General features: G+C 40.8%; 1 protein-coding gene across 3 annotated transcripts in view; it reads right to left on the minus strand.

Annotated features, from left to right (window-relative positions):
• Positions 1-26,712, minus strand: part of TMEM255B (transmembrane protein 255B) — a 67,634-nt gene extending 40,922 nt beyond the window's left edge. For 2 of the 3 annotated variants that reach the window (XM_090128412.1, XM_090128426.1), the window contains exons 1-3: positions 26,555-26,712; positions 18,721-18,863; positions 14,399-14,439 (exon numbers count right to left, since the gene is read on the minus strand). In XM_090128412.1, coding sequence (XP_089984538.1) covers positions 14,399-14,439; positions 18,721-18,863; positions 26,555-26,697 — 327 coding nt within the window. In that variant the 5' untranslated portion in view covers positions 26,698-26,712. Of the gene's footprint in view, positions 1-14,398; positions 14,462-18,720; positions 18,864-26,554 lie in introns of all 3 variants that reach the window. The other variant, XM_090128420.1, reaches the window with a different exon arrangement.
• Between the last annotated feature and the right edge of the window lie 784 nt (positions 26,713-27,496).

Below are 27,496 nucleotides of genomic sequence, written 5' to 3' on the forward strand. Positions count from 1 at the left end.
TCCATTCAAGGAGCTGCATGAAAGTCAGAGGTTGTCAGCCAGGTTCTTATTCATGCCTGCCAGCAACCACTTCAGACTCTGGAATTAAGAAGCTCACTTATTGACGGAAGCAATATTTATTACAAAGCAGTAGTGGCAGAATGTGCTTCCAACTCAGCTGGGGTACTTCTGACTTCAATTGACTTCTGTATGTTTCATAAAGATAAAAGAAGTACACAGAATCACAGAATTACAGAATGGCCAGGGTTGGAATGGACGTCAAGGATCATGAAGCTCCAACCCCCCTGCCACAGTCAGGGCCACCAACCTCCACATTTAATACTAGACCAGGCTGCCCAGGGCCCCATCCAATCTTGAACATCTCCAGGGACAGGGTATCCACAACCTCTCTGGGCAGCCTGTTCCAGCACCTCATAAATCTCATAGTAAAGAACTTCCCCCTGACATCCAACTTAAATCTTCCCTCCCTCAACTTAAAACCATATCCCCTTGTCCTGCTGTTATCTACCCTTTCAAAGAGTTGAACAGATTTATATTCTTCCTCAAGCCTTCTGTTGCTTACTGAGAATGCAATAAACACATAAACAAATTATAATTTGAATTTCTTTTCAAAAATGCAGCTGAAACAGCCAAATGGAGAGTTGCTGTAAATTCAAAAGCTAATTTTCCTGAGTGGTGGGTGATTGCTGGAGGTGTGAGTTTACTAAGCCTATCTATGTCAAGAAAGAAAAGCAGCACACTTCATTTATATACAGAGAATTTTGTTGATAGATAGGGCAGCACTTTAAAAAAAAATACTGATCCATCTCATCATTACATCTCCATTTTTAACAGCAATATGCCTGGTCTGGATAACCATTCATTATTCATAACTATCTATTTTAGCAGTTATTCAAGAAACAGTTTAGATTTTGCTGTTATATTGCTGTGCAGACTTCTCTACACCTGTCATTACTGGAACATGTTTGCTCTTGGTCCACGTACACAATTTAATAATATGATTACTTACAAAGGAAATGTGAAATCAGTTACTAAACAGTGAAAACTGAGCTATGTGGGTCTAACAATCCAAACCAAAGGCAACATGTGTTTCAGTAAAAGGGAAAACAAAATAACACTTAGAATGAGGGACTTTTGCACATGCTATTAAATAAAGAACAGCTACCTTCAGTCGCGTCACAGAAATATGAAAATACTCAAAAATGCCAAACTAGTGAAAGGTTGGACTGCTAACTCCTCGCATGCCACCTTCTTTGAGAAGAGGTGTGTATATTTTATTGCAAAAAATGTACCTGCATTGGATAACTTCCTGTCCTTCAGCAGACACACAGCACATTCGTTCAGTATCCTGTGCAAGTAAGCCTGCTGAAGAAACTGTGCCAGAGACAGCCCCTGGGCATGGAACTGATGTAGCCACACTAAGCTGCAGCCATGCACACACTTGACTCAGATACTGCAAGTACCCAGGCACTCCGTGTGCTGAATCAGACCTGGCTGGCATGCTGTCACCTATGTGATACAATGAGACATGCAGCAGACACAGAAAATGATGTCAACCCTCAGAATAATCTAGAAGCTAGAACTTCACCAGCTGTTTTCAATATTCCTGTGAAACATTTCTATGAGTTTCACTAGGCCCCAGGTCATAGCTCTGGCAGATACCTTCATGGCTCTGTTAGCCCTTACCTGCTTTCAGACAAAAGGTGTGACAGTTCAAATAACATAAACCACTTCTACCACCAGACGCCTTTCAAGATGCTTCATCATCTCAATTTAGACTGAGTAGATCTGAAACTTTATAAAATATATGGATTTATGTTTTCTAAATCACTTTGGTAGCAAATATAAGTTACATTATATCTAACAGACTCCCTTTGTTCATCCTAAATAGTTTTTCCATTGCACAGCCTTCAATTTCTCCAAGCATTCTGCTCCACAGCAAATCTCTCTGTGACTTTTTTCCAGACAATTACCCTCATCAATGTAAACTGAGAAGCCCTGTTACCCAAAGTCTTTTTCTCCGAGAAGTGAGACCTTTCAGAAGGCTTTGCCACATGCAGGTTCAAACAAACATATCTGGAAAAGACAGACATGTGCCTGTTGTAGACTGGCAGTACATTCTCAAAAATAAAGTTTACTTCATGGAGCTTTTCACTGGTTTGATTTCCCTATGTCTCCAACCTCAGAACTTAGTAGAGGCTTAAAGAAAATTGCTGTACTTTTTTCTGTACATTGAAGATGAAGCTCTAAGAAGAAATGTTTACAAAAACTATGTCACAAATGCAAAACAGACAGCTACTTTTCACATGTGGCACATTCTCAGCCAGGAACTGCATCTGTGATGGCACCTTAATAGGGCTGTACATTAATAGCCTGAAAAGCTAGATGAGAAAACTCATTGTGTTGCATTTCAGATGCTACTATCGACTAAATGCTGCCTGTGTTGTGAGGTGAGAGGCCATAAAAGTACTTCCAATTGTGAATTAATTTGGAAAAATCTCTTCTTTGTAGCTCACCTCCTCCCACAATTGCCACTTTATTCCCCTGCTCTTAGGAAAGAAGCATTTCTTCTGTGATCAAAATTAAGCTCAGGCAAGGCTCCTACATGGGTTTTCACAATTGAGCCAATTAGGTTTCTCACTACAGGAGGTGATGTGCTTCACAAATTACGGCCTGCCAACCCATTCTTCCCAAAGGTTGATGCTTCAGTAATAGCACTGCTGTAATTCAGGCTCACCTGGAAGACTGTCACACCACAGGAGATAGGATTATCATGTTCATTATTCATTAATGCCACTTCCAGTCATAGTACTAGTTACAATGACACAAATTCCTAATGATGACAGACTTTTCTGACAGCCTAAATAACAGCTGAAAAACTATTTCCCAGACCAACTTGAAGATGAAGGAGGTGAGAAAAAGAACACAGTAAGTGTCTGTGTCTTAAGAGCACCAGTGCTGTTACAGTTCTGGAAGACAAGAGCTGGAGCTCGGATCTCATCCACGAATGTAATTTACTCCGAAAGGTAAGACACCTAATAATGTAGCAAATGCCTAGAGAAGATACTTGTATTACCAGCAAGGTGAGACAGACATCATTGAAGGCCTTCTGACAGACACTGTGCACATGATGCAGTCGAGTCTTGTGACTTTAGATCAAGTGGACAAGTTAGAAATCTGTAGCCTTTCCCCATCATTGCTATTGAATTCATTAAGTCCAGTAATATGTTGTTGATTATCACAGATCTTTGACTGAGATTTCCTTCTCTCACTGTTAATTCTATCTCAGACTACAGAGCTGAGCTTATGCAGTTGCTTACTGTCATCTGAAATGGTGTCTTGTTCTTTCATCCCTAATTTGATCCCTTACTTTCCAGCCCTCTTTCCTGTTGCCTATCTCAAATCATAGAATCAACCATGGAATCATAAAATCATAGAATGGCCTGGGTTGAAAAGGACCACAATGATCATCTAGTTTCAACCCCCTGCTATGTGCAGGGTCTCCAACCACCAGACCAGGCTGCCCAGAGCCACATCCAGCCTGGCCTTGAATGCCTCCAGGGATGGGGCATCCACAGCCTCCTTGGGCAACCTGTTCCAGTGTGTCACCAAAGAGGTGCACTGTTGCACACAAGCTTCTGTGCTTGCCTGAAGACACAGCAAGCCACTCTCTAGGTGGAAAGCTGTTCCCCAAAGCAAGTTAAATCAGGTAACTATCAGGGGAGAAAAGCACTAGACTCAGTGCAAATGACAGGGTGGGACCAACTGGCCAAGGCAGAAGGGAAGAAAGCAGAAGTACTGACAGAAGCCATTAGGTTGTCTCACCTCTTTTCTGCAATTTGCATTCCTGGGAATTACTGAAATATAAGGTAGGTTTTAGCTGTAATGAATCAATGATAAGGGCTGGATTTATTGTGCTGTTTGTGATCAAGAAGACTTTCAGGTTTTCCTGTCTGAGAATAAATTCACTGTTTTCCAGTATTGTGTCAGGGATAATTAGCAAAAATAGCAACATGAAAAGGCCAGTTGGTGGAACACAGAGAAGCGGAACGTCCCATGAGAAATTTAAGCAAATTCACACGCACAAAAGGGCAGAATTAATTAGATAAACAAATGTTGGTACAGAACACAGAAACCACATTAGAGATATCAATTATTCCAAGGAGAAAAAAAAGCAATAAGATCAAAACCCACTTTCAAAATAAAGCCAATACTTCCATTCAGAAAATATCTCTTCTTTTCTTGCTCCATGTCCTGAAGGACAGAATAGTAAGAGGCAGAATTCTTGACATCTTCTACTCCTTCAATACAGCTAATCTGTGCCCTACGCAGGCACAGTTAATGCGTATTGCTTTTTCTTAATCTCCTCCAGTGGTCTTGTTGCTCAGCTTGTGCAGATAATTCATTAACTACTCAAGTCCCAATGGCAAAGGACTACAGGAGTATCCACGGTCAGGAAATGTGTAAGAGGGTGACTTAACACTCCCAGCTCTCCTCCAGCCCACAAGGGCTTGTGTAGCACAACTGAATAACACAGAAGGAAGGAAGGAAGCACAGACATCTAAGACTGCTTATTCCAGCTCCTCCTGTCACACAGAAAGATCCTGAGGACAGGGTAAGTTTATTTACTGGTCAGGTAAACAAACTCCTTGAGTTATTGGGAACTTGTGACATTTGCTGTGACTGTTATGGGGATGGGACAAATTAGCATCTGATCACATTGATAGCATGCTCCTCATTGTGTAATGGATGTGCTGGGTCCCACGGCAGATGACTTACACAGCCCATCTCCATGGAGCAATGTACTTCATGAGCATGTGTTCTGGCTGCCATACCAGCCCTCATCCCTCTGAGATCTAGGACACTCCATGCTGCGCACAGCAGAACAACCCAACACCACACAGTACCAGCACCTGGGCTCTTAGAGACAGGAGAAAGAGAGATGTGCCATGCTGCATGATGTGGATGGAAACTGAGATGGCAACCAGCAGGCCACATGTTGCTCTCGGTACATGAGGCCTGAGGGAAGCATCCACACAGTGTTCTTTCCAAGTGTGTGCACACATCCTCTCTAGGTCCATGCATATTTACAAACAGTTACCTGAGTCACTAGGCAGTACTACTGCTGTTTTATGTCTGTCTCTACTATTGACACTGGATTCTCTGCTGCAGATACCCATGGATACCTCTGTATGCGCTCAGTGACTTCTTCCTAGCAAATCTCCCTGCACACTTTGACTTGCTAGGTATTTAGCTGGCTTTGGTTCAGTTTCCTTCAGCTACGTGCTTTCTAAATAAGTTTTTTATTGTTATGCAACTTCTTTTTCCATCACTTTTGACTTATATGGTTGTCACCGTCTAACATACTGGCACCTCTATTTGAGAAGCATCCATTTACTATTACTTCTGTATCCATCAGCATGTTCCTTGCTGTCTCCCTATTTCTACTAATCTTAAATTCTTGTTTTTATTTCAAAATTGTGGAGCCCTCTTTTACGGCATCTTCACCACTGCTTTGTCAAACGGGAATAAAATTTCATCGCTGCAGGTCTATCAGCCATTCCCAAGCAGCTCTCTTTGCTTGTCATTTCTCCTTAGGGTTTGAAAACCCATAGACCAAACCAACGCCTTAATACCACTGTTAAGCTTCCTCACAAGGCTTTCCCAGCCATCCGTGCACACACATCTCTCCCGTTCTCCGATATCTCCCCTGCAGCCAGCAGTCACTGTGCTACCCTCTCTGTTCTAGAGATTGAGCACTTTAACTCTTTTGCAACACCAGTCATCTAGAAAACAGTAATGGAAACATTTTGTCTTAAAACTGTATCGTCCAAATAAAAACTAAGTTCCCTGTATGGCTAATTCAGTTCCCTAGTCTAGTTTTCTCACATGGTTTCACCCTCCAGAAATGCTTCTTGAACGAATCCATTATTTATACCAATCCACTTTCCCCTAATCTTTCTGTAACATATCCTGTCTGTGAACTTTTAATTTGAAGATACAGTTTCTGCAAAAGATGTTATACAGATGATTTTTCCCATATGAAAGAATGGTGTGAATTCAATCAGCCATTATGAAACATGAAACAAAGTTATTAATGCATTTTTTGCTCTCACAGAATCTAATGTCAGCTACAAACCAGATGTAAAACAGCCAGAAAACTATTTCAAATTGTTTTGTGGGTCATTCTAGCAAACATTTGCCAAGTGAATGAAATCAGCCTCCATCAAGCAATTTACATGCACTTAGACTTTAAAACTGGAGTCACTGTTACACTGCAGTCAGAGAATGACTTTGATGTATGTGTAAATAAAGAGCACGTAATAAATTCAAGATAATTCATTCATAATGAATAAATACTTGTCTTGGTTCAGTTAAAATTACCATCACTGCTGATGCAATATCTCTCAGATCTGCTGAAGTCACAGGACAGGCCCAGCTACTGGACTCCAGAAGATCTTGCTAAACCAGTGTCAGATGAAAGGCAGAACTGCACTTGCTTCGCATTTTCCAAGACAAAAAGCAGAAGGCAATCTAAAATAGTATTTTTCATCTCAGTGGGGTTGTTTTATTATTGGTGCTCCTTTATTCCCCCCATAGCATATGAAGATCAATGTTCACACAGGGTGTGAAGTCTCAGTACATATTTCTGAAAGAGGAATGTTGCAGTGCACCATGCAAGGTGAAGCACTAGTTCTTACACAGACTACTGGGTGAAACCGCGTGTTGTATATGTGGTGGAGCTGCTAAGAAAATTCCCCTAAGGGATGGATTTCATCATTCCTAACTCCAGCTACTTATAAGCACTTACTCAGCTACTCATCTCTGCTCCTCTGTAGCCAACAGAGGGCCAGGTACTTCCAGAAACTTTCTACACCTATTACAGGATGGGATTAATCACCTTCTGAAGGAATGTCTTTTTTCCACTGGCTAGAGAAGAAGCCTAGATGAGGAAGTATACATGCTGCCAAAATCAATATCTTGTCAATATTTCTTCCATTCCTTTGATAATGGCTGCTCTGACTTATATTTTCTTTTCTCCACATCACTACTTTCCCTCAGTCATTTGCCTGGGAGAGAGGAGTGGGTAATGTGGAACGAGAGGAGGATGCTTTGGATTTGATGATGACAGAATAATATAATGCAGAAGGCAACAACATAAACACAATATGGAATCAGCTTAAACAAGCTTTAATCCAGTAGGAACTTCAGACTTGTAAGAATTGGAGCATCAGCAAAAGCACTTATTTAAGAATGGCTCAAAATGGTTACAATTACAGGAATATCAAATACATAGACAAGAAGCAAAAATTAAATATAGCATTAAAGTAGACAGAATAAAAGTGAAACAAATGTAGATTCACCAATCAACAGCGCTGACATTACAGGAACCCATCACATATTTCCTTACATGGATGCTCCTGATTATTGATACTGATTAAAGAGGAACAACTTCATTTCATTACTTAAACAGAGGCAGCTGTTCAGAGCAGTGTGAAAACAATAAAACAGAAATAAATAGCATGCTTTATATCATAAGACATTGTGTTCCCTGGTGAAATGTGATGAACTGACATGGATCAAGACTACTATGGCTGGCACTGTTTAGCAGCACATACTTAACACCAAAATCTGTTTTATAAATCTGCTTTCACAATATAGTGATTGCACTGTTTTCTAAGACATGCATGCTGTTTATCAGAAATGCATTACAATCAAATTATAAATTTGCACGTAGTGAAGTTCTGCCTGCTGTGCCTGGAAGATTGTATCCAGCCAGCTGGGGTACTCATCTATTTAATTTTTCAAACAGAGGATCAGAAACTGTTTGTCTTTTTTTCTGGACATATCTCATCTCACCTTATCATCCATGCACACATGAACATTTATCCGAGATTCCTTACCAAAACTCTTTTTATCTCCGATCACTTGCTTGCTTGGGAAAGTAATGAATTTCCCTATTGTTCCACAAAGACACTTAATGGGTCATAAAGTTTACTTCTGTTCTCAGCTGTGCGACTATAATGCTTTTGTTACATAAACAGCATGAGAAAACAAACTGCAGAGAAAAAAAAACCCATTATCCTATTATGCCCTTAATTCTACATAATGTTTCTAAGCACAGATCTTACAGGACTACATTCCTAAAAACTTCCATTTAACAAGATGGAGGATTTAAACTGAATAGGCAACTTAAGTCTCAGACTCAAAAAAACAGTGCAAACTCTGAAAAATTACAGTGTTGAGAATAAACTGTGCTGGTGCACAAATACACATACATGTATATGTACATACCTGTATATGTACAATAAATGTTTCCAGAAGCAAACTGAAGCTATTATGGTTGCCAAGAAAGCTCTCCAAAAGGAAATTTAAGTATCTCTTTCCTACATGTTCCTCCTTTGTAATAAATTTGGTATTTCCTTCTGCCAAAGACAACAGTAAACGTGGTAGTTTCTTTCTGATCTAGAGTCTGATCTACCACCATGTTGTGTCACTTGGTATCAAAGGTGGGTAAGACATGGGACAGGTATAACAAACAGACTGGCCCAGGGTCAGATGAGAGGGAAATAACTACCATATTATGCTGCAGCTAGATGCAATTGGTGGAATATCTGTTGGTATGCAGTAACTGACCTGGAGCAGCAATGTAGCATCCTGGTCTCTTTCCTCAAGTCTGTGGTTCCTGTTATCAGAAATATGTGGTTAGCAGACAAGATGAACTGCCAACAGCCACTGCATATTTAGGCATTTCAGATCAATTACCCAGCATCTAAATAGGGTTCTACTGCTGTCTTGTCACATTTTTATAGCTTTGGAGCAAAATAGATTGTGTGGGTGGAATATAAGATGAATGGAAAGCAGCTGGGACCACAGAGCAGCGGTCAGTGGGTGGGCATCCAGGTGGGATCTGTGTTCCTCAGGGTGCCCCTGTTGGTGCCAGAGCTGTTGGATATCTTCATTAAGCCCTGAGTAAAGGCCCAGGATGCACCCTGAGCAAGTTCACAGAGGACACCACGGCAGGGGGCAGCAGTCAACCACAGCTCTGTAGGTATTCAGTCCACATATAGCAGCAAAACCTGAAATAACTTTGAAGTTGCCCCTGCTTTAAGCAACTGTTTGAACCAGAGGCACCTTTGAACTTAAATTCTCTTATTCTGCCAAAACACTGCAAATAGGGAAAAAATAGCAGAAAATACCACCCCATGCTCAGCATTCAGAATGAGCAAATGCTTCAAATAATACTGACTCATTCAGACCTTAGAGAAGACAAGAGGTGTTATAAAATATGACTTTGATGTCTATGCTGTAGTTGTATTTATTATATATTGGAAATCATCATTTTTAATGCACGAGGTCAAAGAATGGCATAAAAAAACTCTAACATATTTTAACTCAGTTCTTCATTCTTGAAATACTTAGTACTAATAAAAATATCTCATAACATACTAACTAAAATAGAATATAAGTAACTTTCCTACTACTTACATTTTTATTGCCATTTTTCTAATTTCATTTGCCTTCACTTTGGAAGGTGCTTTCATACCCAGACACACACCTGTCCTCCTCCTTTTCAGCTGAAATAACTGAGCCTTCAGAACATCTCCAGTTATTTGCCTTACTTCTACATGTGGATTTTCCTTCATGACAAGGAATAATGGGGATTTCCCAGAACTACCATGGATGGACGACATGCAAAATCCTTCTCCAAAAGTACTAAAAAGGGGTTACAAAGCAGCTTCCTGCCAAATAAGGGAGCTAACACTGAAGTCTGCACCATGTTTATAGCATAAAAGGAGACTGGACAGTCTAAATACAGGCTGCCCTGCTCTAAAACTGTGCAGTTACCGTACAATACCTTCTGTGATCTTCTCAGGATTACAGAAGACAAATATAATTGTCACTTCACATGAGATTATTTTTACCACTCTTTTGCTATCTAAAACTCAATAGTTTAAATCACCTTTGAAGGCTCCTTCCAGGACCTAAGGAGAGGAGGAGATGCCTCTAAAGGGCACATCATGACAACAGTCCAGGAGCTAAACATAAGAGACCAGGAAGATGTTAGTGTACTATGAAAGAAGTTCTCAAGGAATAAGCTGCTTGAATTTATCATCTAATAAGATACTATTATATTATGAATGAAATGCAGATATTTAAAAAGGAGCTATCACAGGATCACAGAATTACAGAATGGCCAGGGCTGGGAGGGACTTCAAGGATCATGAAGCTCCAACCCCCCTGCCACAGGCAGGGCCACCAACCTCCCCATTTAACACTAGACCAGGCTGCCCAGGGCCCCATCCGGTCTGGCCCTGAACACCTCCAGGGATGGGGCATCCACAACCTCTCTGGGCAGCATCTTCCAGTACCTCACCACTCTCTTCATAAAGAACTTCCCCCTGACATCCAACCTAAATTTTCCCTCCCTCAACTTAAAACCATTTCCTCTTGTCCTGCTGTTATCTACCCTTTCAAAGAGTTGATATGCTCATACAAGCTATGCTTGAACTCATACAAGAGTCACTGTCAATCCGAGCTGTTCACTTATATATAGATCTCCATGTCTCCTTACAAAATGTGCTGTTAAATCACACCACAAAATCTAGCACACATTTATGACTGAAAGTATGGTAAGAGGACTTCTCAGTTGTCATTGTTTCAAAGGTGCTAACAAGATAAGGATGATTGCTAATTTATTCTGTTGTTATTATTTTTACATCAAAATTAAGTGTTTTTCCCTGAACAGTATGCAATATAAGCACACAAAAATGTAATCACTATAATCACTGAAAAACAGAAGTGCTGTAGACTTTCTTGGCACCTTGAGTTCCAGCAAGACTTACTACTTCAGTAATGAAAATGATCTGCATTTCCCCTGGCACTACAGCAAGGACTTATTCCATGTATTTGTGAAGTTTAAAGAATTTTAATGGCATTTCTCTTCATGTTGATGCTTTAATTAGCTTAATATGTGGTATGGAATCTGTCAGCAGGTATGGAATCTGTCTTCATGTTTAATGGTATTTCTCTTCAACTTGATACTTTAATTAGCTTAATATGTGGTATGGAATCTGTCAGCAATTAGCATCTCTTATGAAAATCTGCACTAAAGCCAGTTTCTTTCAGGATGTTCAATTGGCAAGAAAAACAAGCAGCACAGTTTGAGCAGAGCAGAGTAGTTATCCTCACTGATCATTTTTTACATACATTTTACTAATTTGTGCCCACCAACACAAGCCCTTCCCTACCTCTGTATCTAATTTTAGCATCTTGTTTTCTAATCAGAAATACGTTGTACTGTATTGTGAAGAGATGACAGGCAAGCAATCAAATAAACAAGGATTCTTCATGTCATATAATCAGCTACATTTGATTTAAGTATTGTAGTATCTTCCATACATCCATCTGGACTATATGCCTTTGGAATGCAGTGACTTAAAGCTATGCTCTGTTCTTTAAACCATAACCTGTTTTGGAGGGGACAAGGGAGGAAAAAGGGAACAGCAACACATTATGCTTTAATTTCTGCTGTTTGCTAGTTCTAAACATCCTGAATCAGTGCAAAGGCATCTTATCCTTAGCCAAAGGGAGATTTTATTCTACTGGTGCCAAGCTCTGCATAACAGAGGCAAGCATGAATGCTGAGAGCTCAAGTGAAATCATGCTAGTCAATGAGGCAGAGCCTGATTCTGCAAGTAGCAGTTCCTTTAAATTAAAGGTTATACTTTGGTCAGCACATTGAAGTCCCACTGTGACTCTGGAATGCCAAGAACAAGGTCAAAGAAGTGCAGCATTATTAATATTGAGTTTTAAGAACAACCCATCGTCCATTCTGCCTAAATGTGCTTTCATTCTTTCTAAAACTCCATGTTTGCATTTATTGACTGCTGGATTTTTGCTGGACTAGCCCTGCTAACCATTACAGATTTCATACTGCACTTAGCTTTTCATCAACTGTGAAAAAAAATTAGACTTATAGAGGGCAGATCACAAATAAATACAAATTCAAGTTAAAAAGAGAAATAGATTTATGGAGAAAACATCAATTAGAAACAGGTGTCATTTTTTTCTTCTAATGTAACTGAACCCACTTTAATTTTCAACTAAAAAAAACAGCACGAATGAAGTATTGATTCATTCCAGGGGCCAAAAAACTCTCAGAGCTACTCTGTGTTAAGTTCAGGTTATACAGAAGTAACTGTTAAAGGAATTCCAGTTAAAGAAGAAGTAACTGAGTAAATAATTCCTTTTCCTCCATGCCCTCTTTTGTTGTGATGCAATAAATAGAAATTTGAGTTACCAGAATATGATTTTTTCTATTACATTTCTATGTTTATCTAAGTATTTACAAATTATTGATGCCTGCAAATTTGTTTAAGCTGCCCTAAACCTTTTCAATTATATGTACTCAGCTACACTCCAGGGAATAATTGCTGCCCTCAGTTGCAGTATGATGTAAACCCTTTCCAACTCATTTCTGAAACATGTGAAAACAAGCCACTCAGCCCTAGGTGGACAGTGTTAAAGGCTTTGCCTACTGTGGATGATACTCAGAACAACAAGCATAATTAAACTTTCTAGTTATTTTCTTGGTCTGTTCACTAACAGAACAGTGTTTCAACAGTCAGATCATAACTGTTATTAATAGAAAGCTGTTTTCCTTGTTCCACGCTGGGAAATACAAATAGGGCCTAGGACCAAAAATACTGGTTTTATCCCCTCTCCTTGTGCAAACGATACAATGCATTTAGTCTTACAAGCTTTGGCAGCATCTCATCCACGTTATTTCTTTTTATAAGCCATTTTATTTTCTGGTAAAGACAGAAGCAATGGAGAACTAAGTGGCAGGACAGAGGAAAAATCAAAGGTAAAATAACCCTGAAATATTATGGTTGTTAGTAAAATAGCATGAATGCTGTGGAAGACAGTGCTATTGTGATGTACCCTCTCTCTTTAGCTTGCAACTTGGAACCTTGGAATTCATCCTTGTCTCCAATTTAGAAATAGAGAAAGCAATTCTTAAAAAAACAAATAAGTTATTTTGTTACCAGCAAAATTAATGAGTCCTGATCTGTTGCAGATTTATGTCTCACAGGTCACATCCCGGAATCCTTAGTTTTCCAGGGTGGAGAGCCAACACCATAGCATCAGAGGGTAACTAATTTACACTTCTTTTCTCTGCCCACCCGCATATTTTCATGAAACTTGAAGGAGCTGCACATCTCTGAGGTATCTACCTCCCTGCTGAATTTGCCTGAAATTGGTTAACACGTTCAAAAAACTGAATGGGGAGGGGAACAGAGAAAGATACACACAAACTTCATGGCTTTATCAATCTCATTTCTTTGGGAAGCCCAGCTGGAAACAAAAGTTGCGAAGTAGAGGAGTATTTTAAAGTTAAACTTTCAAAAAATGCAAAAAATGCAAAAAAAAATCCAACCCTGGTATTATGAAATAAGTTTATCTACAAATAATGAAATCAAGATGGGAATTACTAAGAAGGAAACAGGAGATCACAACAGACCACTTAAAAATTGTTAGTAAAATGTAAGGTACATCAATCATTTCTTCCTTTAAGCTTAACATCACTCTTTTGATTTATACCTGTGAAGGCTCTGCACTATTAAATGAATTGTAGTTCATAATGCTTAGCTGTAATCAGTCTACTGTAAAGTACACGTTGGACATGATTTTATTCAACCAAGACAGTGCTATTTTTTGCTGAGAGCAAGAAAACTGTAAGACTTTCTACAAACCCAGTCCGACACACCTTCCTTTACCCAGATGGCCCCAAGGTCTTTTTCCGACCTCCTCACATAAATAAAAGCAAGGGGTCTGCAAGCCAAGCTAAATATAAAACAAACCACAAAGCAACATCATATCTTGTCTGATTTAGTAAGCGAATCTTGACAGTAAGATTCTTCTTTTCAACATGTAGATTTTTAGGAAAGCATTGTTGATTGAAACTTCTGTAGGATGAGATCACCTCTTATGGTAGAGCTGATCACCGGCACATTGACGCCCAAACTGGCACATCTCATCCATTTTGTCTCCCTCCCCATCCTTTTCTGTGCTACACAGTCCTGGCCAAACTCACACTCATCTGACCCTTCTCTGGGTCAACTCACTAAATCAGCTGAAATTAATTTAGTTTTTAAAAAAAAACAACAGGTTTTTATTGTCAGAAGTGATGACCCCATAAATCATTCCTTGCTCGATACAGATAGAATCATGGTCACTTCATATTTCTCAGGTGCTTCTCAGAAAATGTGAAAAAAATGACTAATATTTTGGAGCATACTGGAGCAGCTTTAAGTCAACTGAAAATCTCTGCTTTTTGTGTTTTCAAGACATCATGACACAAAAAATTAGAACAAAAAGTGACGTTACTTACCATTTGTCTTCTGTTCTCTACCAGGTGGATGCCAACAATCCCTAGGAAAGATCCAAAGCCAAGCTAAGGTAAAGAACAAAAACCAACAGAAACATACAAGGTCAGCTTATTTGGTCAACATACTAAATCACAACAGTGATATCTGAGCAGGTCATCATACCACTATTTGGAATGGGTCAGGGGAAAAGGTAAATATTATCACTGGACATAAATCATATAATGCAACGGGGAATGGCCAGAAATCCAAATCTTTAACATTTCAGATTAAAACTTGTAATCTAATAAAGGAAAGCCTCTGAAAATTTATGCTTTTATAACCTGGCTATTGTTACCATTATCACGCATTGTTTTACAAATTGTAAAGCAAAAATTAAGTGAAGTGGGAGGAAAGAACACTGACATTTAGCCCACACATCATTATCTGGGAAAAATGTAGAGCTTCAGGCAACAGGAAAGAGTTTTCCTCAAAAATAGGTGCATTACTGCCACCCAAGTGACTCAAGTTCATAACCCTACAGTTGGGTTTGTTTGGTTTAAATGACTAAACACTATCACACAGAAAAAGTCCCTGCTAAAATGCCAAAAAGACAAGTACCAGTTGCTACCATAACAGGAGAGAGGAGGAAAGGAAGGTAGAGTAAAGCAGCATTTGTTCTTGTCAGTGCTGCTTCAGAACTAGGCCGGCAGGAAAACGCCGTCTGTATTAGGGGCCTGTGAAAGTTTGGAGAGATGGAAACTCCTTGCATCTCTGTCTAACATGAGGTAAAGTGACTACAGGGAAACTAGTCTTTCATTCCAGCTTTCTATCATCAGGATTCCCATAACACTCATGTTCATTTGAATAAAAGGAAGCTCCTTTGTGCCCCACAAGCAAGACTTAGCTAGTCAGAGATTTAGAAACAGCCACAGCAGTGCTGGTGCCATTGGGCTTTCTCCTGCTTCTCTCTTCCTGCTTTGCCTGACTATATGATTCTTTGCCACCACCTCAGTCTCAACCCCATCACTACCACACTCCTGGTTCCACTCTTTGCTACAGATGGCACTGCTCTGCTTGGAGAAGCCCTCAACCATACTCTTAACTCACAAAAAATCACTCCATGGATGGAGCATGACTTTTCTGTTAAGGAATCTAAACATCTTCCTGGTGCTAGCTTCAAAGTCTCTTTTCCAAACCCAATTAAGTTTTTAAGGACTAAGCCTCCCAGCCAAGGTCTTGAGTGAGACCCATGAACTCCTTGCTCTTATGCACAACTGCTCACATCAGAAAGCAAATCTCCTGTCAGCACTTTAATATCACACCAGGAACCCGTGATTCTTCCTCAAAAGGCAAATGTAGAAAAAGGGATTTGCTATTGAGTGTTTTGGGAAGATTTATGTGAAAGGGAGGCACAAGTATGAAAAGCAGAGACTAAAAGAGTGTAGAAGCGTGTCTGAGGTGACTGCTAAATCAGAGAGAGACTTGGAACTGTGAGCAAGGACACTGCGTTCAGGGGACAGCAACTTTGTAAATTAACACAACTACATCAAAATGACAGCTGGTTCCAAAACCAATTTTAAATCAGAAGAGGAAAAACCCATGCAGTCCCATTTAAGGCTTATACAGCGGACACAGTGGAGCAATATTATCCACATGCAGGAAAAAAAAAAAAGAGCAAATAAAGAACAATAGCAATTAAATCAGAAAGTGTGGAACCACGGATAGAGATCATACCATAAAACCACAGAACTACTGAGATTGGTTTAGTGTTCTATTTGCTGCTTGTCTTGTCTGTTAAGATAATAAGCTGCTTGGGTTGGAAACTTTGGAAATCAGAGTCAGCATGATGACAGAGATATTTGGACTCTGTATTCTCCTGGTTGAAAGATTATAAAAATAGAAAATTAAAAAAATACAAGCAGTAGTCATACATAAGTGATACAAAATATTTATGTATTAACAGTATTTATAACGAAGCAAGGCTGAAGAAGCTCCAACTTCCAGCCTGAAAGTTATTTTCTTACTGTTAAATTCTATGAGAACTAGATCTTGTTTTTATTTGCAGTTGACACTGTCTGATCTCCTAAACTTCTTTGAGCCCAACAATTAAATAGGTAATGTAGAATTCACTTACCAAGTTCTAGCTATTTAGAATTTGGGATCAGTACTATGCCAGTTTTCTAAGCTCCCTCTACTCCCAGTGGATCAAAGGAGCACAATTTGAGGGTTATTGAGCTCTGAAAGGTCTTCCATAGCCATTTGTCAGTGCTGCACTGGAATCAGCAATCTCGAAAAACAGGGCAGGGACAGCAGAGCTCCTCTGACTTGGCCAGATATTGTACAAGGTTTGCAAAATATTTATACCGATTAACCACCACTCTTTCTCAGTTTGTTCAATAAGACAGCATGTGCACAAAAAGAATTCCAGATTTTAGGAAAACCAACAATCTTTTGAAGAGAAAATGTAATAATAATGACTCTGTTATCTAAATATTCCAATATATCCTAGCTATTTTGAATATTAATAGCTAACATTTAAAAATTAGTATATTGTTTTATTTTTCTGGGTGAGCAGACATTGTTTTCTTCCTAAAAGAAACTAAATGCTGAAATAAATGAGTTTATGGCTTCTTACACTGACTCAATGCAGCTTTCCAAAGAAACTCCTTTCAAGGGAACAAATGCAGAAAATGTGGCCTTCTAAAATACTTTAATTCAATTTACAGAATATTTTTATCAGTATTAATATATCTATTTTAGTTTAATGAAAGGAAGAGTCATTCTTCTAAGGTCTTATTATTGGAACTACTTTTTGTTCTATTTTTAAAACACCACTCCTTACAGATCATTATCCCAAAATTATCTTTCTGAAAGACCTATTCTCAACATTACACTAAGATGTAATAGGACTTGCTTAGGAGGAACAGTTCTAATTCATAAGTTATTAATGGCAATGCAAAATGTATGCACAGTATTAAAAGATGAAATGCCCTCTTCTCCGGGAATTTCATTTCACAGAGAACAAGAACCTTGCAACACATCTATAGAATCATAGAATCACCAAGGTTGGAAAAGACCTACAAGGTCATCTGGTCCAACCATCTACCTATCACCAATAGCTCTCACTAGAGCATGTCCCTGAAAACAACGTCTAAACATTCTTTGAACACCTTCAGGGTTGGTGACTCCACCACCTCTCTGGGCAACCTATTCCAGCACCTAGCAACTCTTTCAGAAAAGTAGTATTTCCTAACACCCAGCCTGAATCTCCCATGGTGCAACTTGAGTCCATTCCCCCTCATCCTATCACTAGTTACATGACAGAAGAGGCTGACCCCAAGATCACTACAGCCCCCGTTCAGTAGTTATAGAGAGCAATAAAGTCACCCCTGAGCCTCCTCTTATCCAAATTGAACAATCCCAGCTCCTTCAGCTACTTCTCACAAGGCCTGTGCTCCAGACCCTCACCCCTCATTCGGTACCTCTTTGGTACCTACCTCTTTTCTTTTTTTTACTTCGCATCCTTTACCTCCTCTTGGCTGTCTAGGGGAGAGCAAATAAGCCATAGAGACTATTTGCTGCCCTTGTTTTTCTTTTTTTCTAAAATTCAGTTCAGTCACCTAAAAAAGCTATTCGTCTTCCAAAGTCTTCCTCTCTTTTAGCTATGACCAATCACTTCTGAGATTGGAAAAAGCCAAAAAGGGGATGAACCAGCAAGGCCTCCTCAGAAGACACAGGAGCACTACAGAGTTAAACAGATGCAGCATAAGCCTTGTGTCCAGTGCAGGTATATTTTTAAGCGGCCTGCTCCAAAAGTAAAAACAAAACGAAGGATCTGGAAGGAGAACTTGTGAATGAGAACAGATACCAAGACTGTACAAAAAGATGTAGAACATTGATAGACTCTAGGGAGGAGCTTCCATATGCCCATCAATAGCATTTTCCCTCCACTGGACCTAGCAGAATTCTTGGCGTGTGGACAGAAGAGCAGAGTGACTCTTTGCACCATCGGTGCAGTAAAAATGCCAGTCTGTCATGTAGTCACTTGTATGCCCACATTTGTAACAAATTATTGGGAAGTCAGGCACTGCCTCCAGCACAGGCCAAGGAGATCAGCATACTGCTGTGTGGTGCAAATTTGGTCCCTCTGTCCCCCAAAAGCCTCCCCTTTAGGGCAATTCAGTGTTTACTCCCCTACATAATCACACACTAGAACTAGATCAAAACAAATAAGCATCTTCTTTCTGTGAAATGCAACACAAATGATTTTCCTTTGTTTTCTTTTTATAAGTTAGAGCTTCCTGTATCCAGCTGATATAGTTATCTAGTAGGTTTCTTTACTCACAATAATGCCTGGGTAGTAGCCTCCCACAGTAACATTTTCTGTTCTTGTTGTAGCTGCCAGACCTATGGTCAGTATGAAAATGGACACCACCAGTAGAGAGATTGTGAACCAAAGTGAAGTCTTCTTCCTTTTTGCAAACTGCCCTGTAAAAAGTAGAGGGGAGGAGGGGGAAGAAAAGAGCTTTGAATTGCAAAAATTGCAGAACGAATAAATACAAAATAATCAACTGTTCATTGAGAGGACATGGAAATTCTTCATTATCAATCCATTCTTCACTATGCGTTGTATGGGTTTAAATAAAGTCAGTTCTGTTTCATCAAAGCCAGTTCAGAACTGAAAAGCAGACTTCACATGTGTAACTCCACAAGTCAGCTACTATTCCCACAAAGTAAAGTGATTCAATACATCTACCAGATTTTTTAATATATTGAAGTGATTTCTTCTAACTTGACTTCTAGTCTTCACAGAATCACAGAATGGCCAGGGTTGGAAGGACCTCAAGGATCATGAAACTCCAACCCCCCTGCCACATGCAGGGCCACCAACCTCCCCATTTAATGCTAGACCAGGCTGCCCAGGGCCCCATCCAATCTGGCCTTGAACACCTCCAGGGATGGGGCATCCACGACCTCTCTGGGCAGCATCTTCCAGTACCTCACCACTCTCTTCATAAAGAACTTCCCCCTGACATCCAACCTGAATTTTCCCTCCCCCAACTTAAAACCATTTCCCCTTGTCCTGCAGTTATCTACCCTTTCAAAGAGTTGATTCCCCTCCTGTTTGTAGGCTCCCTTTAGGCACTGAAAGGCTGCAGTTAGACCAAGCCCTTTGAGCTCTTACAGCTCACAGTCTTAAGTTTTTCTGATGTTACTAAGACAGCAATCTGTTCTCTGTTCCATCTCAACGATACAGTTCTCAGGCATGCAGCTCCATAAGTGTTAAGTAATGGATGGAAATGCAAATGCAGCATGTTACACACCAAATAAAAGTATACTGGTAAACCTCAAGACTCAGAAAAAAGGAAGAAAAAAAAAAAAAAAAAGCCCTCCTTCAGCATATGGATTAAGGTACTTAGTTTCAGATTCCCAGACAATATCCAAACTAGTTGCTTGTTGTAACTCATAGTTACATTACTGTTGTAGTCATCTGTCCAACCTACGGAGTACCTGTACAGCCTACAATAAGTGACACATAAAATACAGTGTGGCCCAATAGATTTTGGATTTTGGATGCTTGGCTGTGCTGATCATCTTTCTGAAAAACAAGATAAGTTGTTGGTGTTGAAAAGAGAAGTAAAAAAATAAGTATCTTTATTATGTATATGTCTGGAGACTGATGAGTCTCCTGAAGCCTTGTCCAAGCATGCATTGGAAGCTACTACTTCAGTAGCACAATTGTTACATGAATCAGCCCAGCTACCATAACAGAGTATTACTGTCGACTATTCCATTCTTCAGCAGAAAACCAATGGGATTTCCTGTTTATTTCCTCCACTTTTATAAAGTTTAACGTATCTGTCCAATGAGTCATTTTCTAACCTACAGAAAAGTATATGTGGAAAAGAGGCTGGCTTCTCCAAATCCATTTAATCCTCTTCACATCTCCTGAGCAGTCAGTCAGGGAACTCTTTGTCAGAGATGAATTCTCTGCTACTGTGAAAGACTTCAGTAATCTTCCTTATCCCTAGAATAGAAATCAAGTTATAAGACAGAGGACTGTGCTGGTAGTGATGATGGGTTCCGTCAGTGCACCAGAGCAAAGCTCTATTCTTCTTTAGTAGAAGACTGAAATGTGATTCTTCCCACACTCACGCAAGCAGACACCCTTTAATATGACCGATGCATTCAGGACCTGACTTGAACCTGGCCTGCTTATTTGACAAGACATAACTCTTCTCATTCCTACTAACCAAACACAATACACGCAGGGAAACAAATCTAAAAGCACTTAGAAAAATAAAATAAATTTATACTTCTAAACTTACCATAAACCAATGGTCATAAATAAAAGAAAGTGAAGGAAAATAGATGGGAATTAACCAGCTCTGTCTACAAATTTTTAGTGAAATATGAATTCAGACTCAGAAAAACTTTAAAAAGTCCATCAGTGTTACTTACCACACCATCATACAGCAAACCCTGCTGTCACTACACAGTTAGCAGCAACCAAAACACTGCAGAGCATGTGAGGAACAAAGGGCTGGAAGGCAGGCTTACTCCAGAACCTTTAAACTTGCTTTCCCACCATCACCGTACATGTACTTTTGCTGCAATCTCTACTTGTGTATGGGGAGGCTCTGGGTACATGACAGAGATTATTTACATTCAAGTATCAATATTTTTAAAGAGATTAGAATTACCTCAAATGTAGATAATACATGTAATAATAATACAGTGAGTGATGCATACAGATGTGTAATGTGCAAGGGAACTATAGTGATGCACAGCAAAAAATGAGGATGAAAGAAGGTCTTACATCAAGGGTGCTGCCTTTGTAGAACACTCTCTGGCAAAGCTTTCCCAGTGAATGATCCTTCTTAAGCACACCAGATCAGTTCAAAGGGAAAAGGAAACCGCAGTATGGTTGAAGGTGAGACTAACATTTGCTATTGGGAATCCTTATACCAGGCTAACCCTCCACAACCATGAAAATCAGACCAGAAGAAATGATGAAGTTTCATAACTATTCTGCCTTTTCAGAGCTTCTAAATAATTGAAAGAGCTACTGCAGAAAGCTGAGGTACTTGATGCCTGCGTTCACCAACAAGGTCTCCCTCTCAGAGATAAGATTCAAGGAGAAGAATTACCACCTGCAGTAGATAAGGACTGAATTAGAGATTACTTGAGGAAGATCCATGCATTCAAGTCCACTTGACAGACTACATCTATGGATACCAAGAGAACTAATCCCTGCTGCTCTCTATCATCTTTGAAAAGACACAGACACCAGGGAATTCTCAGTAACTGAAGAAAGGCAAATACACCGGCTATCTTCAAAAGGCCAAAACAATGATTCAGTGAATTATGATCTGATCAGCCTCATGTTCTTTCCCGGGAGACTGGAACCAAATATTATGGAGCATGTCCTTTTGGAAGACATTTCTGGGCACATAAGCAAAAGAAGACTGGCAACAGTCACAACTGACCAACCCAACTGCCTACCGCAACAAAAAGTCTGTCATTGCGGAGCAGTGAATGTCATTCACGCCAAATGTGGCAAAGATTTTAACACAGAGTCCTACAATGTTCACAAAACCAAGCTGAGACATCATGGTCTGGTTAAGTAGACAAGAAAATGTTTAAAAAACTGGCTGGATGATTGACTTTCAGAGAGAGTGGTTAATGTATAGTGTATACTGGAGGTCAGTAACACGTGGAATACCACAGGAGTCTGTTTGGGGGACCTGTCCCTTTTACTGTATTCATTAATGCCCTGGAGAAAGTGGTAAGAGTGCATGCTCTTCAAGCTGGCAGATGACAACAAACTATGGGACCAGTCAATACTATGGAGGGCAAGGTTGCTATTCAAGGGCGAGCAGAAAACTTAGAGAATCTAACAGGCTGAGATGAAGTTCAGAGCACAACAAGAAGCTGTGTCTTGCAATGATACTGGCTGAGGACTGCTAGGCTGGGGAGCAGCTCTGCTGAAGAACACCTGGGGGTCCTGGCAGACAATGAGCTGAACATCAGCCAGTACTGTGCCCTGGCGGCAGAGGTGAGCAGAAGGCCTGCATCACCTGTAGATAAGAGAGATAATCATGCCTTCAGTTCAGCATTTGTTGGATCACATATAATAGTATATCCAATTTTAGACCCCCAGGACAGGAAAGACATCAATTGGCTGCAGTGCGTTCAGCAGGAGAGCCCTGAGAAGCTGGAGGGGACTGGCGTACTCACTTTGTAAAAAGAACCTGACAGAACAAGGCTTGTTTGGTCTGGAGAAGAGATGGCTTTTAGCAATGCCAGTAGAAATCTTCCAATGCCTACAAGGTGGTCATCAAGAGGACAGAGTCAGGCTTTTCCTAGTAGTACACAGCAGAAGGACAAAAGTCAGTGGACATAAATTGAAACGTGTTTTGTGTGAGGTATAAGGAAAAAAAAAAATAACATTAGGACAGGAAGCACTGGAACAGGTCTCCCAAAGAGGTTGTACTGTCAAGATCCTTGGAAGTTTTGAAGATCCAACCAGAAAAAGTCCTGAGCAACCTGGTCTGACCTCACCACTGACCTTATCTTCACCAGGAGGTTGAACTGGAAGCTTCCTAAGGTACTTTCCCACTAGAGCTACCTTGATTCTATTATACAGTAGTCAATACTGCTAGATTAAAGGTGGTTTGGGTATATAACCCAGTAATGTGCTTATAACTACTGTTCCAAAACTGCGGTTTTTACGTAGACGTACTCTAAAGGGATGTAAGAATGCAAACCTTCTGAAGGTCAGTGGATCAGATGATCTTCAGCCAAGTTTTACTGAAAACACTGAATGTCAGCTTTCATGAGACGTGCCCAAGGAGCAAAGCTACTGCATTTTCAAAGTAACACCTGTACTGGCAGAAGCTAATCAGATTGCACGGAGATAAAGTATATGTCCAAGCTGCCTTGTGAAGTTTGGATTATATTGTATCGATGATATCAATAATGATATGCAAAAAAAGAAAGACATGAGTTTGATAGCCCAGATTAAGTTTGCAGGAAAATATTTTAAGAAAAAGCATGCTCTGATTTGTAAATGGAGCAAACTGGACTTAGTGAGATAAAACTGAAAAGAATGTCATTATTCATAAGGTCTTTTTTTTTCTGACTGAAGTACATCTTAACTTTGATATTTACAGCTGCCACAAAGCATAATCAATTTATGCATGTGATACCCTTCAATCTTCACATTCTTTTATTTTGTACCAGCTACATCTCAAACTGGATGCAAATATCCAATCATACCTTCTTTTTTATATTTTATACTAGAAGCTCTTACAACTACCTGTAGCTAGCAACAGACTTCACCCTTAGCAGAGATGACTTACACGGGTGGAGAGAGGCCTCTTCTACAGATACTGGCACATGAAATCTCTTGTTTTCAAGGAACTGTAAAGCTAGGTGGGTAGATATTAACTTCTAATAGACTGCTGTTAGTCTGGATTTTCTTAGTCACATCAAAAAAACATTTGGCGCCCTTATCAAAATGTCTATAAATTATATGTATACACCTCAGCAGCTTATTGTGAGGACTAAGTAATGTATGTAAAGCAACATAATATCTTCAGATGGAAAGGGCTGCAAATAGTTCTTACTATTATTTCCCTTCCGCTATTTCAGTCACGCTGTCTCCCAAGATTTTTCAAATCTTTATTTACTGCTGTTTGTACCAGTTGCCATGCAGCTTTTGGATCTGCTTTTATTACTTTCCCGTGGGTCTGTGCAGCCAAAAAGCAATGCCAGACTGTTCCCAAGGGCACGGCACTGTTCATAGCACAGACAGACAGCCTGATCCTTCCCCAACAATTTTGTGGTAAGCACTGAACCAAAGGCTGACCATGTAAAAAAAAGCCATTTACAAGCACAGGAGAATTTGCTGTCAGTATTCCTAGGTTGATTTTTCCCCCCAGCGTGGATATTTTGTGGTGCAGGAAACAGTTAATGAAGGCTTACAAGTTTTTAACACTGAAGTGACTCTCAAAACAATTTTGACAGTTATCCCCTTAAACTTCTTTAACCATGATGCAGTGTGAACTCTTACTCTGAGCCTCACTCCACTTTGCTTAACACATCAAATTCATATCCTAGCATGCCAAAAATCAAGTGTGTGAAAAGAAATGTTCTCATCATATTCTCAGTAGCTTGAGAGCTGGTCAATAGAGAGTGTGCACATATTATCTCATCCTCCTCAGGAGCAGAAAGAAGAAGTGCTCACTGAAGATCGAGCTCTGCTGGTCACATAGCAACAAAATACAGCAAAATTTCTTCGTTCATCAGTGGCAGAAAGCCAAATTATTTACAGTGCTCTGCTTACAATGACCAGGGGGATAAATTCAATTTGCTGGACAATCATGGAAAATGAGTGGTTTTATAGGGAGGGTACAGATTAGATTTCTGGTAGAATGCAAAGCATAGGTCCTTTAATGAACTGCAGGCTCCGTATTTGAGTGAAGAAAAGTATGAGTTTAAAAGGAGAATGAATGAATTTATGATGAAACATGTCCATGGTATGGAAAGTGGGCAGTGGCCAAGGAAGGGAAAAATAGAGTGAAACAGTATCTCCCAACTCTGGAAAACTTGCGTGTGATCTGCAATCTAACTCAAAAAAGTCTAAATTTAGACTGAGACAACTCTATTTTACTAACTTCACAATTCCTTTTAAAATCCAGCTCCAGACATCATAAAGTCTATAAAATTTTTGCAAGGAAAGAAACACTGCAGGATGTAGCAATTTGCTGGGACAAAATCACATTTGCTAGATATTGGTACCACGCAATTTCATAAGTTCCTCTTTGATCTAGTTAGGGTGATCTAAATGGAAATGCTTATTTGAAATAATGCTCCAGCCAAACGTGTATTAGCATCCTAATATGAGAAAAGATAAGTGAGGAAAGTTTGGTAGCAGAAAGGAAAGGTATCTCTTCATTACCTAATGAAAGAATTGCGATTTTGTGTTTTGGACAAAGTGGCATTGATCATACATAACAAGATCATTTAAGCAGAACATCACCACAGACAGAGGAGTACAGTATCAAAACAGTAATGCAAATTCTGCATCCATTGCCTTGGTGCTGCCAAGCAAATATTTAAGGGAAGAAGTTTGGAGCTAAATTAATAATTTTTAATTACTGCAGCGCTCACTTCAGTGCAATCTCTCTCCCGGCTATGGCTTTCATTGTCTATTTTCCAAAATGGTTTTGCCAGCAAATGAATCCTACGTCGCTTCCTAAAGCTAAATGTGATGGACTAAGATGCTTAAAAGGGATACTCATACCTACGATTGGCAGTTGCTGTCCCTTCCCTGATTAAATGCTTGACTTGTCCAGAGTGCTGAACTAATTAAAGCAGATGCAGCAGCACTCATTCCAAGCCACAAGATAGCAGCCTGTACCACGTCTGTATCTTTAATTTGTGAGGAATAATCCATCAGTGTGATATATATTCAACTCCTCCAGAAACACAGAAACCGGTCTATCATTAAAAAAAAAACACACACACAAAACCCACCCAAACTCACTGTGCTTTGACACTCCGTTGTGTGGCGACAGTGCTACCGTGCAGTTCTGATATGACCTCACAGCTTTGGCAGCAACTGTTTCGCTAATAAATAATTGAAGCAGCTCAGCTTTAGTTTAAGGGCAGCCTTAAAGATTTCCACTGCTCACCTGAAAACATTTGTCAAGTTATGTTATGGCACATCTTCCCGTCACCTTTTCAACACTGAGACCGTTCTTCTTCCACGTGTAAGGGGAAGTTCTATCATTCTAAGTTCAGGCTCTGCCGCGGCTGGCGGTGAGGACCCCTGTGTGCATAGCGGGGACCGCGTACCCCCAGCACCTCACTGCCGGCTGCTGTCCCCCCTTCCCCTCAGCACTCCCACCTGCTCATCTCCTCACACAGAGTAAAGCTATATCGTCTCAACGCTAACGCACCAGCACCGCGATTTCTCAACCACAGCGGCACGCCGAAAAGAAAGAAGGCAGTTAGTAAATACATCAGCACACGGCTGCAGCCCCGCCGCCCGCCCGGTACCCATCTCCGAGGGACGCGGGCGGACACGCCTTCGCTCCTCCATCCCCACCAGCCAACACGGCAGCGAAGAGCCGCTGCCCTCGAGGCTCGCCGCGGGAACAGGGGCTCACCTGTGGGGTCCAGCAGGGCCAGCGGGCCGGCCATCGCGGGGGCGGTCGCCGGCGCCATCATCCTCCGCGGGCGGCTCCGCTCCGCGCCGCGCTGCCGTCGCGGCTGGCCGCGGGGTGCGGGCGGCAGGGCGGGCTCGCCCCATGGGGAACGCGGCGGGGCGGGGCGGGGCGGGGCGGGCGGTCAGCCGGCGGCACCGTCGGTACGTCAGGAGGTACCAACGGCGGCTGTCCGAGGGGAGCGCGGCGTGGAGCAGCCTCCGTCCGGCGGCAAGCCGTCCCTCCGCCCCTCTCGGGCGCTGCTCTGCCCTGTCCCCAGCCGCCCTGCCCTGTGGAGCGGGCTAGCCAGGAACTGGGAGCCGGCAACAAACTTCTTTAGGCCTTTTCCAAGTGTGTTCCAACAGCCGCTGCATCGTCCAGGTGCCCGCCATTCGTTCTGCAGGACTTCTCCCTAGCAGAGAACAGAAGGACGTGTTTTTGTGGACAGTAATTCTGGTAGGGTGCCAGCCACTTTTCTTACATTAAGGCATTCTTCAGCTTGTAGTAAACCTAAGCCTCTCTGGTTAATGTCCTTGGTTTTTTATTGCTCAAACCTGTAAATGGTAGATGTACATGTCCTTAACTTTTTCACGTATTTTCCTAGAAAATGATTACGTGAAATGAGACGACTTCCTCAGCCACTCAATAGTCTGTTGCATCATGTAACAGAATCATAGAATTATGGAGTCGTTTGAGTTGGAAGGGACCCTTAAAGGTCATCCAGTCCAAACCCCTGCAATGAACAAGGACACCAACAGCTCGATCAGATTGCTCAGAGCCCCATCCAGCCCAACCTTGAGTGTCTCCAGGCATGGGGAATCCACCACCTCTCTGGGCAACCTGTGCCTGTGCCTTATCAGACCTTATTGTAATATACTTCTTCCTTATATCCAGTCAAAATCTCCC

Source organism: Phasianus colchicus, chromosome 1 (genome assembly GCF_987193195.1).
Source record: "Phasianus colchicus chromosome 1, bPhaCol1.hap1.1, whole genome shotgun sequence".
NCBI lineage: Eukaryota > Metazoa > Chordata > Aves > Galliformes > Phasianidae > Phasianus > Phasianus colchicus.